The 14,281-nt window shown below is 27.5% G+C and overlaps 1 protein-coding gene across 4 annotated transcripts in view; it reads right to left on the reverse strand.

Annotated features, from left to right (window-relative positions):
- LOC123270369 (metabotropic glutamate receptor 2-like) overlaps positions 1 to 14,281 on the reverse strand; it is a 225,013-nt gene that overhangs the window by 7,834 nt on the left and 202,898 nt on the right. For all 4 annotated transcript variants that reach the window (XM_044736381.1, XM_044736384.1, XM_044736385.1 and 1 more), the window contains exons 6-9: positions 6,728 to 6,979; positions 2,409 to 2,583; positions 954 to 1,060; positions 733 to 882 (exon numbers count right to left, since the gene is read on the reverse strand). In XM_044736381.1, the coding sequence (XP_044592316.1) occupies positions 733 to 882; positions 954 to 1,060; positions 2,409 to 2,583; positions 6,728 to 6,979 (684 nt within the window). The remainder of the gene's footprint in view (positions 1 to 732; positions 883 to 953; positions 1,061 to 2,408; positions 2,584 to 6,727; positions 6,980 to 14,281) is intronic.

Consider the following 14,281-nt stretch of genomic DNA (forward strand, 5'->3'; position numbering starts at 1 on the left):
CTTTCATTTGAGTACCGACATCAATTTTTTATATATTTATATATATTATATATATGTATATATGAAAAATATATCAAAAATGCATGTGGGTACTCATATGAAAGCTCGTGATGAGTGTAACACTGGGATGAGCTTATATCTTCAAAATATATATTATATAGATGTATATATCAAAAATTAATATGTTGTTAGATTAAAAAAAAAATTATTTTTAAACATTTTTTTATTTTAAAAATTTTTTTTGCCATTTATTTGTTATAAAATTTTCAAAAATTATTAAATATATGCTAAATTAATTTTTATTAATTAAGAAATGACCTTGTATCTTGTTAACTATTGACATTTTCAAAGATATTACCTTAATTAGCTCACCCCGACATTACACTTATCGAGACCTTTTATTTGAATACCCACATCAATTTTTCATATATTTTATATATTTATATATATTATATATATGTATATATGAAAAATATATCAAAAATGCATGTAGGTACTCAAATGAAAGCTCTTGATGAGTGTAATATCAGAATGAGCTTATATCTCTAAAAATGTCAATATTTAAGAAAATAAAGTGCAATTTAACAAAATTCATTATTTAATAAATAAAAATTTTATTTATTTATCGTTCACAGTATTTATTGTTAAAAAAATTAATATTTAATAAATTAAATGAATTTGTAAAAAACCAAATTAATTATTTTACATACTTCAATTAATAAATCAATTTACCGGACATGTTCAACCGTAGTTCTCCTTCCAAATATTTTCCAACGCGTACCCACTTGTACTCGCCGGGTGATACTTGTTTGAAATGTATAATATTGTATCTAGCAGGTCCATCGCCGTTTTTATCAAAGTGAAATTGATCTCCACTGAGACCTAATTTAATTATTTTCATTTCACAAAATTAAATTACTCAATTAATTAGTAACAAATTGATTTGAACGTACCTTGAAATTTAACTTTGCGTAAATATTTCAGCAGCTCGGTCCCTTTTGTTGGCTTCATAGCTTCACAAAGGCCCGATTCTCCTTGACAAAGATCCTTATGCATGTCCCTTAAATTTAACAATAACAATAACTAAAAATAATCCATAAAAAAATTGAATAGGGAGAAGGGGTCAATTGAACCAAAAGTTTAGTAATTTTTACTATTCGAATTAAAACTAAATAATAAATTTTTTTTTCTTGGAATGATAGTTTATTAAGTCTACTATCATTATCAATACATAAATTAGTTAATAAACAACGTGAATTTTTAAAAATTATTAATTTATCCAAACGCGTCGAATGGTTCAATTGACCCCCGCTCGGGGGGCAATTGAACCAATGACATTTATAACTCAAACCCGAACTTTTAATAAATAACATATTAATTGTTACTTTCTAATATTACTGTTGCACATTTTTAATACACATATATTATATTTAATAAATTAAAAATCGATTTAAAAATAATTTTAATTACAAATTGAGTTTATCAAATTGTTAGGTTATTTCCCTGAGTATTTTTCACGTCGAGTCAAGATGCGCGCGCATGTCCCATGCTTCTCCGTATGGTTCAATCGTCCCCGGGACTGCTGGTTCAATTGACCCCGTATAATTTTAAAACAATTAATAGTAAATAATAAATAAATAAACCATTCTATCACTATAAACAAAGTTGAGGATTATAAAATATAAGTATATACAACTACTATAATTCAAATTTTATCAATTAATTCAAAAATTTAAATATTATTAAACAATTTGTCACCAGCCGAAAAGAAAGTTTGCATGCCTAAAAATAAGAAAATCTCAATTTTTCAAAATTTATCGATCGCAATGATTTCAAATTTTGATCATATCCAAGTTTAACATATTAGAATCTAATTCTAAGAGCATGAAGCGTTTTTCAATTTTTCGATTTTTAAGTCGAGTGGTTCAATTGCCCCGTGGTTCATTTGACCCCCTTCTCCCTAATTATTTTTCAATTAAAAAACCGATTACTGGAGGAACATTCTAAAATTTTCATTAGAGTTTGATTTATAAATTAAATTCAACTACACTTGGCCTTTGTTATTTACAAAATATTTCATCCGTCCTGAAACGTCCCTTATTTATTCTCCAACCCCACGTCTTACTTTCTCTTGTGATTGTTCTCCATTAAATCCAATTACCAAAGGGAGGATAAATTAAGGAGACTTTAACCTTTGGGATTACCGGAGTAACAATTTATAAATAACAATTCGCTATGTATAATATTAGATTCATAAATCCATCAGCTGGATTCATTATTGATAAAAAAAAATTAATTATATATTTTTTTTTTCATACACAGTAATGTATGCTGGCTGGTCATTATTTTGTTTCTTTACCCTTTAAAAAATTATCTAAGGAAATTTTAATAAAGATATTGATAAATACCTGAATGCAAAAGCGAATGCCATAACTGCATCAGAAACAAACTGTAGTTGATCTTCAAAAGCTGTGTTTTCTTTAGTGAGTCTTTCTTTGGTCGTACAAGCTGTTTTGTATTTTTTATTGTAGGGCGTACGCGAAGAGTTCGGGTAGCGACATTGAAAGTGATCTTCCCAAAATTCTACAGCATAAAAAAAAACAATAAAAATTATAATCTATATGAAATATTGATATTTTTAAAGATATAAACTCACCCTGACATTACATTAATCGAGACCTTTCATTTGAGTACCCACATCAATTTTTCATATATTTTATATATTTATATATATGTATTAGGGTGGCGCAAAAAAACCGACTTTTTTTTTAGTCTCGAGTGAAAAAATGTTAGTTTTTGATGTTTTAAGAGCTCTCTCCAAAGGACAGCTTAAAAAAAAATTTTTAAGATGTCGCTCCAAATTTTTTTAAATTTCAAAAATCGTCAAAAATCGAATTTTTTTTGTTTTATTTTTTTTCTCGTTGCGGTATAATTTTATAGACTAAAAAAAAATAAGTTTCTGAAAATTTCAGTTCAAAATTTGAATTTTGAAAGGTCGCTCATAATTTTTTTCAATTTATTAGTGCATTAGTTTAGATTTTTTCGAGCGACCTTTTACTATTCAAATTAAAATTCCATGCATTTTTTTTTTTTATTTAGTACAATAATCGATAAAAATACATCTCGAGATGAACTAAAAATCAAGCACAACATAGAAAATATAATTTTTTTTTAATTTAATAATTTTATTTAATCAACTGCCAGGCGTGGGTTCGAATCCCAGGCTGGTCTTAGAAACCAGCTTGGTTGAGATTTGACCTTGCCGCGTAGGTTAAGATTTTTTCAAACCAAAAAAACCCCAACGTACCACTCCCAACACTTAAAGTCGGCGATATGACTAATTAAAGAAAAAAAAAAAAAGTTATGAGCGACCTTTCAAAATTTAAATTTTGAACTGAAACTTTCAGAAACTTATTTTTTTTTAGTCTATAAAATTATACCGTAACGAGAAAAAAAATTAAAAAAAAAAAAATTCGATTTTTGACGATTTTTGGAATTTTAGAAAATTTGGAGTGACCTCTTAAAAATTTTTTTTTCAGCTGTCCTTTGGTGAGGGCTCTTAAAACATAAAAAACTAACATTTTTTCACTCGAGACTCAAAAAAAAAAAAATAGTCGGTTTTTTTGCGCCACCCTAATATGTATATATGAAAAATATATCAAAAATGCATGTGGGTACTCAAATGAAAGCTCTTGATGAGTGTAACATCAAGATGAGCTTATATCTTAAAAATATGTATTATATATATTACATAATTAAGAAATGGCCTTGTATCTTGTGAACTATTGACATTTTATTGACAATGAAAATTCTAAATTTCTCAAATAATAATAAACTCGTAAACTTTTTGGCCTAAAAGCCTTTTATCGGATGCAAAAATGATTCGATTGGTATATAATAATAATAATCATAATAATCATGAGAAATAAATTTATTGAAAGTTTTGAAGCCTATTTTATGTTATTTTATGTCTTTTTATGAACGCGGCCATGTAACAACGAAAATTCGAAATTTCTGAAATTATAATAAACTTTTCAACTTTTTGGCCTGAAAACCTTTTAGCGGGTGCTAAAACGATTTGATTGGTTTATAATAATCACTAGCAGTTCGCCCCGGCTTAGCACGAGTTCACAAAAATTTTCAAATTATTTATAATATAAGATAGCCTACACAGAAAAAAAGATTTCTTGACTGGAGAATAAAATTCTTGGCTCAAGTAAATTTTCGGGTGCCTGAAGGAAGACCGAAGTTGTCTTGGCCGAAGTAAAAATTTTTCTTGAAATTCTATCCTTGGCGGAAGTATATTTTCTTAATTCAAATTATCATAAATACTTGATACAATAAATTTTTATATTGGATCAAGATTTTTAGATACTTCAGGGAAGCAGCGCCACCTACTTTAGCTGAGAAAAAAATTTTCTCGAGAATATTTGATACCCATTTGAGATTATTTTAGCACGCAATTATACATATTGAATAAAAGAAAATGGTTCAATATTATTTGATCTTCCCATTTGACATATTTGTCAATAAAAATATTAATGAAAATTTATTATCGAGATATTTAATTTTTTGGAGCAAGAGAAAAATTTTCTCAAAACAAGAAAATTTTCTCGATTCAAATAAATTGTCTTGGATCAAGATACGTATTTCTTGAAGCAAGAGAATTAATTTTGTTGAGATAAGTGAAATTTCTTGTGTCAAAAAAAAATTTTTTTTTCGCCCAAAAAAATAATTAGCAAGAAAAATATTTTCTTGGTTCAAGTGAACCATTCTTTCTGTATATGTCACCCGGGGATAGTGTAGCTTTCCAACAGTGAAAGAATTTTTTAAATCGGTTCAGTAGTTTCGGAGCCTATTCAATGCAAACAAAGTTAGGAAAATCCAAAAGTGCACGCCTCATAACGCTCATCCATTTTTTAAGAAAAAAAAATTGTGTATTTGATTAAAAAAAAAAAAAAAATTATAATTAAGTAATTTCTTACAGAGTATTTTTTTTTTTTTTAAATATCAGCGCCCTTTTTTTTGTCAAATGCGCACGCAATCTAAAAAAATCTAGCTTGCTCAAGTGGCGCCATAGTTTTCACGTGACAAATAAGAAAAATTTGTTTGTCTTTGTACGATTGTATCGTAATGAATTTTAATAAAAATTCAATTTAAAAAAAAAATAAGTAAACTAGACTACTGATATGCAATACGGACCCAGTTCATCGCATTCTAAAACTAATAAAAAAAGTCCGGTTTTGAAATATCAATTTGTTCAGGAGTAATCGTTGGTACATCCAAAATGGGGTGACATCCGGACGTCCACGTAAAATTTTTTTCAAAACGTTTTTTTTTTCAAAATAGCTATATGAAATGATTTTAGAAAGTAAAAGATGGTTTAATTTAAGTGTTTTCTCGGTGTACATCTACTTATATTATTGTATAAGTGTAATATGGTTGTGATAGAGACATTTAAAGATCACAAAATTGCTTGACCTTGACGAGTCGAGTATAAAGCACAACCTCACGCGCTTCGCGCTATGAGGTGTGCAAAACAATCAAATATTTCCTCTTTATAATATTAGTATGGATTCGGAGACACGATAGTGTTTCGCGCCAAGTACACGTCCAATATATGGCGTGAGACAACGTGTCTATTCTCTCATCATATGTCAACATAACCTCCTCACATATTTAGCTCTATATTTTTTTATTATTGCTAAGACACTAACACTTGACATCATTGTTAATAAGTTTCTTTTTACCAATTATGCATATATTACAAAAAATTATTGGATCTTAACAATTATTTAATATATCGCCAGTTTGAAAACTTTTGCTTGCGCCTGTTTTCGATTCTCCGAGAGATTTTACAAATTTAGGGCGAATTTTCTTATTTCCAAGTTGGCACCACTTAACCCTGTTATTCTACCATCTAAGTAGTTAATATACTAAGTACTGAACTTAGCGCCGATATAAGTAGTTGGTCTTTAGTTTAACATTTCAATATATGACAGTAGGTGGAGCCACAAAATCATTACCGCTATATTTTAGATGTCACATTGGTTAGTCACGCAAGTCATTTAAAGTATTGTAGTAATTTTGTTTGTAATTAAATTATTACAAAAATTCATGCATAAAGAATCAGCTGAATTACTTGAGAAGTACATAATTGGAATTTTAAAATATTTATAAAATATTTGATTATGTCACTTAATATACTCTTTGCAAAAAAAAGATATATCCCACAAAAAACAGTTTCACTGTAAACCAACGCGCCAAGTACACGTCCAACTATTGTTACAAACTATAATAATTCAATTTTTACAAAAAAACTATTGAATCGAAAAAAAAAAACGAAGTACAAAAAATTTTTTAGATTAAAAAAACATTAAAGACAGTAAATACTAAGGAAAAAAATTTAGTGTACTTGGTGTGCTATACAATTCACACTACAAGTATCAATTTTAAAAACTGTGGATAATGAAAGTATTCGAATGATGCTCACCAAATACATTAAATTTTTTTCCTTAATATTTACTGTCTTTAATGTTTTTTTAATCTAAAAAATTTTTTGCTTCGTTTTTTTTTTTTCGATTCAATAGTTTTTTGTAAAAATTGAATTATTATAGTTTGTAACAATAGTTGGACGTGTACTTGGCGCGGCGGTTCACCGTGAAACTGTTTTTTGTGGGATTAATAAATCCCTCTATCAGTATAAAATTAACAGAAATAAACTTACCAACAAACCAAGGATTGCGTCTATTATTTTCAACAGTGAGATTCAGAAAATACTCTTCAAACCCCACAACAGGATTAGCTTGTGGCTGTACTGACAAAGTACCTTCAACCTCAGGTTCATTTTTATTGCTAACGAGCCCGCGGGCGCTCCAGCCATCGCTCCCTATCCAGTAAAATGCACCAGTTGCATTATTGCGCCGGACTGCTCTCATCATTTCAGCCACTTCCTGGTCAGACCCGAAGATAATGCATCCTGAAAAAGGAAAATGACTTCACTTTTTTATAAAGAATAATTGAAAGAATTTAAAGCACTGGAATGTAAGCCGGAAAATCGGATTAAATACTCGCGAGTTGATTCAAGCTCAAGTTATATATTTTTGTTATTTTATTTAATCTGCAGGCTTTTAATCTCCGATCTACAAAGTAGTTTATACTCGATTAAAATTGAATTAACGATATCGTTGATAGACTTTATTGGTCTGTAGAAGAGTTTTACGATCAGCCTCTAAAGCTTTGTACCAATTAACTGTAAAATTTTATTCGCTTTTTTATTTTAGTTTTTACTTTTATATATATATATTCGGTGATATTGATATTTTTTAGTTTCAATTTTAAGTGGGATTGTAAAGAGGGCTTGGTAAATTTTATTGAAAATTTTTTAAAAAATTGAGACATATTTTTTTTTTGTTAAAAATTTATAATTAAAAGCTCGAAAAAATTATAAATAAAATTTTTTTTGTAATAATTTTTTAGACCTAATTTATTTTTAAAGAAAAAAAAATTATTATTATTTACTTATTTTATTAAATATGAATATAAGAAAAAGGTTCTGAAGCCAAAACGTTGATTTTTTTTCATAGAAAAGCTAGGAGAGCTCAAAATAACACATAAATTGTATTTTTGAGCTCGAAAAGCTCAAAAACGTCGTAATTGCAATTTTAAGAGCTTATTTATGGAATTAGCGGGAAGTTGCAGGGATGGCCTTTGGGGTCAACCGTTTTTAAGATTTTTTTAGTCAATTTTCACCGATAATTAATTTATTATGATAAGTATTTAGGCTGCATTAAAAAATGCTCTATCTTTAGAGATAATTAAGAAATGATCTTGTATCTCGTGAACTATTGACATTTTTAACGAAATAAGCTCATCCTGATGTTATACTCATCGAGACCTTTCATTTGAGTACCCACATGCATTTTTGATATATTTTTTATATATACATATATGTAATATATATAAATATATGAAAAATTGATGTGAGTACTCAAATGAAAGCTCTTGATGAGTATTACATCAGGATGAGCTTATATCTTTAAAAATATCAATAATTGACAAAATACAAAGTAATTTTTCAATTATTGATATTTTTAAGATATAAGCTCATCCTGATGTTATACTCATCAAGAGCTTTCATTTGAGTAACAACATGCATATTTTTATATATTTTGCAGATATACATATATATAAATATATAAAATATATGAAAATTGATGTGGGTACTCAAATGAAAGGTCTTGATGAGTGCATCGAAATGAGCTTATATCTCTAAAATGTCAATATTTCTAAGATATTTGTTAAAATACCCTGTACTTCCTTAACTATTAACTTTTTAAAGATATAAGCTCATCCTGATGTTATACTCATCAAGAGCTTTCATTTGAGTACCAACATGCATTTTTGATATATTTTTTATATATACATATATATAAATATATAAAATATATGAAAAATGCATGTGGTGCTCAAATAACTATGATAACTAACTTATCAGGGCTAACTAAAGATTCTGAACCAGGGATTTCTTTAAGCTAGCCTGTGAAAATATTGACATTTTAGAGATATAAACTCGACTTCGATGTTACACTCATCAAGAACCTTTCAATTGAGTACCCACATAAATTTTTCATATATTTCATATATTATATATATGTATATATGAAAAAGCTATGACCATGTTACCATAACTCTTGATATTACCTCATCTTTAACCAGCATGTCAATATTTAATAAAGTACAGTGCAATTTAACAAAAGTCATTATTTAATACTGCAAAATTTTATTTATTTATAGTTCAAAAGTCACGGCAGTCACATAGTAACTGCAAGATTGCTAGTTAATAATTATTTTGCTTTTTTTTTTAATTTTCATTAAAAACACTATATTAATTATTATAAATGAAAAATACAAAGTAGAAATAATAAAAAATACTATTTCGAGCAGATTATTTCTCCAAAAATCTTAAAAAAAGATTTTTTATTTCTTAAAATCAACAAATAAAATATCTTCAAGTAATTTTCTCTTAAGTATAATTCAGCAAAATTTCCAGCGCAAAAAAATATACTACCCTTGGCCTGATTTGATCTTTAACTTTTTTCCGCAATAATATTTTTCGTCCATCGTCAATTTAATATCTCGACGCAATACAAAGATAATTCTTCAGTTATTGAATCCCACAAAAAATTTAACCAACTAGTTCCAACACTCGATTCATCGGAGTAAAATTAGAGCTTTATATTTTCCGAGTTCCAAAATCGGTGTTTCTACCGAGCTTCAATAGTCTCTTCACTTTTTCAGCGAAAAATACAATCGTTTAAAATAAAAAATTTAAAAAGTCTCTTTAAGCGGTGCAGATCCAGAGATTCGGTGTCATGGATTTTTCGCTCTCAATACTATCTCCAGTTGAAACTACCGTGTTTCTCTGAATGTCCAGCTCGACTATTTGCACTTGTTATCCAGCTTTTTTCCATCTCTCTTCTACATGTGCGCTTTCGCTCTTTTTCATTATTTTTTTGTCGCTGTTCGATCGCGTGTTCTCAAACCAAAGGAATGAAATGTAAATAAATTGGTATCTATAAATAGACATATTGGTGATATTTTATCACCAATGTTCGATGCATCCACGATTACTCATCTATAAAAAAGTCTGTCATATTAAATTCGCAATGCAGTTTTGTTGTAATATTCTTTCGCCCGAGCAAATTCCAGAGTGACTGAAAGATTATTATATTTATCTATATTATTAAGAGAATAAGAAAAATTTTGGTTCCAGGATAGTCATATGATAAAATCGGTTTTTTTTTGTGAACTATTGACATTTTTTAAGATATAAGCTCATCTCGATGTTTCACTCATCGAGACCTTTCATTTGAGTACCCACATCAATTTTTCATATATTTATATATATTACATATATGTATATATGAAAAATATATCAAAAATGCATGTAGGTACTCAAATGAAAGCCCTCGATGAGTGTAACATCAGGATGAGCTTATACCTTTAAAAATGTCAATAGTTAAGAAAGTACGGTGCAATTTGACATAATTAAGAAATGATCTTGTATCTTGAGAACTATTGACTTTTTCAAATATATAAGCTCATCCCGATGTTACACTCATCGAGACCTTTCATTTGAGTACCCACATCAATTTTTCATATATTTCATATATTTATATATATTATATATATAAATATATGAAAAATATATCAAAAATGCATGTTGGTACTCAAATGGAAGCTCTTGATGAGTGTAACATCGGGATGAGCTTAAATGTTTAAAAATATCAATAATTAAAAAATTACCTTGTATCTTGTGAACTATTGACATTTTTTAAGATATAAGCTCATTTCGATGTTACACTCATCGAGACCTTTTATTTGAGTACCCACATCAATTTTTCATATATTTATATTTATTATATATATGTATATATGAAAAATATATCAAAATGCATGTGGGTACTCAAATGAAAGCTCTTGATGAGTGTAACATTGGAATGAGCTTATATCTTTAAAAATATCAATAATTAAGAAATTACCTTGTATTTTTTTAACTATTGACTTTCTTAAAGTTATAAGCTCACTCCAACATTATACTCATCGAGACCTTTCATTTGAGTACCCACATCAATTTTTCATATATTTCATATATTTATATATATTATATATATAAATATATGAAAAATATATCAAAAATGCATGTGGGTACTCAAATAAAAGCTCTTGATGAGTCTAACATCGAAATGAGCTTATATCTTTAAAAATATCAATATTTAAGAAAGTACAGTGCAATTTAACAAAATTCATTATTTAATAAAGCAAAATTTTAATTTTTTATAGTTCACAAGTCACTTAGTGATAGCAAGGTTGCTAGTTAATTTTATTTTCTAAACAATAAAAAAAAAATATTCTCCGCAAAATAGTCCTCTTATAAAAAGTTTATTTAATTTTTTCATTATTTCAAAGTTTGTGTTCCGAATAAAACAATAAAGCGTCATGAGACTTATTTTTTCCCATGAGGCTTGAATAATAGCATTTTTTTACTGTCCTCAGATTTATTCTCACCCTTCGGAGGATATTCTATTTAATTTTTCTTTTTATATATCTATCGAATAACTTTGAATTGAGTTATCTAATTATAACTCACGGAAAAAAAGGTAACTATTAAAATTCAAGGATTTTCTCCAGTAACTCGCCGGAATTACTTTTAAATTACATTAAAACATTTAAAAGTAAATTTTAACTTTTTACCAGTAGTTCGATGTCACTTTTAATCCAAGTTACAGCCGAGGAAATTAAAATTTTTTAGTAATTACTTTAAATAAAGTTTGGTAAATCTAAATGTGCAAGCCTTAAGCGGTCATACTTTCAATTTTTCAAAAATTTTATATCTAAACTATAAAAACAAACAAAGAAGGTATAATAATGAGTTGTCAAGAATTAATTATAAGAAAGAAATTTTATTTAATTCAATTTTAAAGTTCGTTCAAATTTTCTCCGGGAATATTATTTATTTTTATAAAAATTCAACGCTCTCTTGCGATTGCGGTAAATCATCAAAAGAAACAATAGGGAACTGTATTACCGGCGGTCACTAGGCTACATCACATTTTAGTATAGTATCAGCTGTCTTGAAGCTCTATTTAGAAATAAATTATTACACATGGCTGCTTAAAAGACCGAAAATTGTCGGGATCTCCCAGCCGAAAAAAATTAATTATAACTAAACAAAACAATTTTAAGCTGGTATTTACATACCGTCGCTTCCTAAATGATTGATAAGGAGATTAAAAAATAAATAGAGTCGAAAAATTGATATTTTGAAAAGTTATCGTGCTTACACCTCCATAAGGACTTAATAATCCACAGCATAAGCCATTAGACGACTTTTTTGATGTAAAAAGTCCTGTGTAAAAAAAAATTGTCCCAAAAATGTCCCAAGCGTGGGACATCCAAACGTGACACAATTTGGGACATTTTTGGGACAATTTTGGGACATCTCAAAAAAAAATTAAAAATTTTAAAATAGTGCGTTTAAGTAATTTTACGTCGATTTTAGGTATTTTTTTGAAGATTTTCAGAAGACTTCACAATTTCATGACAATTTTAAACGGTTTTTAAATGATTTTGAAGAAGATAATTTATTTTTGCACAGCTGTAGATTTGTCTAGAAATTAATGGATGAAACATTTATTGAACATTTTTGGGACAATTTTAGGACATTTTCGGAACATTTTTTTAATATTTTAGGACAATTTTGAACGTTTTTCAAATAATTAAAAAAAAAACAATTTATTTTTGCACGGTTGTAGATTTGTCCTAAAATTAATAGATGAAAAATTTTAGGACATTTTTGGGACAACTTGAGGACATTTTTGGGACAACTTTAGGACATTTTTGGGACAACTTTAGGACATTTTTGGGACAATTTTAGGACATTTTTGGGACAACTTTAGGACAATTTTAGGAAATTTTCGGAACATTTTTTCAAAAGTGTCGTGAAATAGTTCTAAAAATGTTCAAAGTTTGTTGTAGAAACATTACAGAATTGTCCTAAAATTGTCCCAAAAATGTCCTCAAAGTTGTCCCAAAATGTCCTCAAGTTGTCCCAAAAATGTCCTAAAATTTTTCATCTATTAATTTTAGGACAAATCTACAACCGTGCAAAAATAAATTGTTTTTTTTTTAATTATTTGAAAAACGTTCAAAATTGTCCTAAAAATATTAAAAAAATGTTCCAAAAATGTCCCAAAAATGTTCAATAAATGTTTCATCCATTAATTTCTAGACAAATCTACAGCTGTGCAAAAATAAATTATCTTCTTCAAAATCATTTAAAAACCGTTTAAAATTGTAGTAAAATTGTCATGAAATTGTGAAGTCTTCTGAAAATCTTCAAAAAAATACCTAAAATCGACGAAAAATTACTTAAACGCACTATTTTAAAATTTTTAATTTTTTTTAAGATGTCCCAAAATTGTCCCAAATTGTGTCACGTTTGGATGTCCCACGCTTGAGACATTTTTGGGACAATTTTTTTTTACACGGGTTCAGCAATCAATTTTCATTCTGACAATCTGCTTTTTATATCAATTTTATGCATAATATTGCAAGATATGATTCAATTAAAGCTTTTATTTCAATTATTTCACTAATTAAAAGTGAATATTTTTGTAAAAAATATATTTTATACATATGTACGCGTAATTTACTATTTAATTATCGTAATATATGGCTGTAACTTAAGTAATTACGTAAAATAGTATTATATAATATGAGTAGGGCAGGCAGTAAATTTATCCACAAATTTTTGCTCTCTTAATATAATGTAGTGTCATATTCCATTTCGTCCCGGTCTGCTAATTTTTGGGTTTTGTCTCGGGCATGTTCCCCTTACACTACACAATAATGTGACATTTCAGACGGCAAATAAATCATTGTTCTGTTATTGTTATGCTCGTTGTAGTAAAAAATATCAAGGGAAAAAAAGTGAGATCATTAGACAATTTTTTGTCCGCTTTTACTCAACTTCCGTTTACTTTTTTGCGTCAGCTCGGCGAGATCTTAATTACACTTACACTAAGAGTCGAGAAAGGTTTAATTTCAAAGTAAATGAGCTTCTGGGCTTTTCGATATTTATTTTTTTTACAATAATTATTTTTTACACCAATCCTACTTAACGGAAAATTACTTTAAAAACATTTTTAACTTTTTATCACTCATCGATTTAAAGCTGAAAGTATTTTTAGAGTATCTTCAAAAATAATCTGCTTAAAATAAAACTTTTCTAAAATAAATCGCTAAATAAATTTATTGGATTTTTTTTATTTTATAAAATTTTAAAAACAACAAATTAATTTTTTCTCATTAAAAATTGTTATTTAATTAATTTATTAATTAAAAATATCAATAAAAAACAATTCAATTATTTTTTCTGTTAAAAAAATAATCATAAAATTTTTCCTTTAATTTTTAATGAAAAATAATTTTTTTTTCTATAAAAAAAATCTAATTGAAATTTTTAACCAAACAAAACTTTTTCAATCTAAAAAATTGAAATGTCCAGTTTTTTGCAACTCCTGTTACAGATTCTTCTTAAATAATTCCTAGTTCTGAAACTTTTAACTGACGCAAGATACAAAACATTGCTTGAATTCTAGCGTTCATCTTTCCTTTGACATAAAAGTCCGTATCTCGGCAGTCGAGCAAATTACGCAAGTTTCACTTAAAATAACTGTTGTATTTAATTAAAAATGTTTTTATTGCTTTCGAAGAT

This window comes from Cotesia glomerata, linkage group LG8 (genome assembly GCF_020080835.1).
Source record: "Cotesia glomerata isolate CgM1 linkage group LG8, MPM_Cglom_v2.3, whole genome shotgun sequence".
In the NCBI taxonomy this organism is placed as follows: domain Eukaryota; kingdom Metazoa; phylum Arthropoda; class Insecta; order Hymenoptera; family Braconidae; genus Cotesia; species Cotesia glomerata.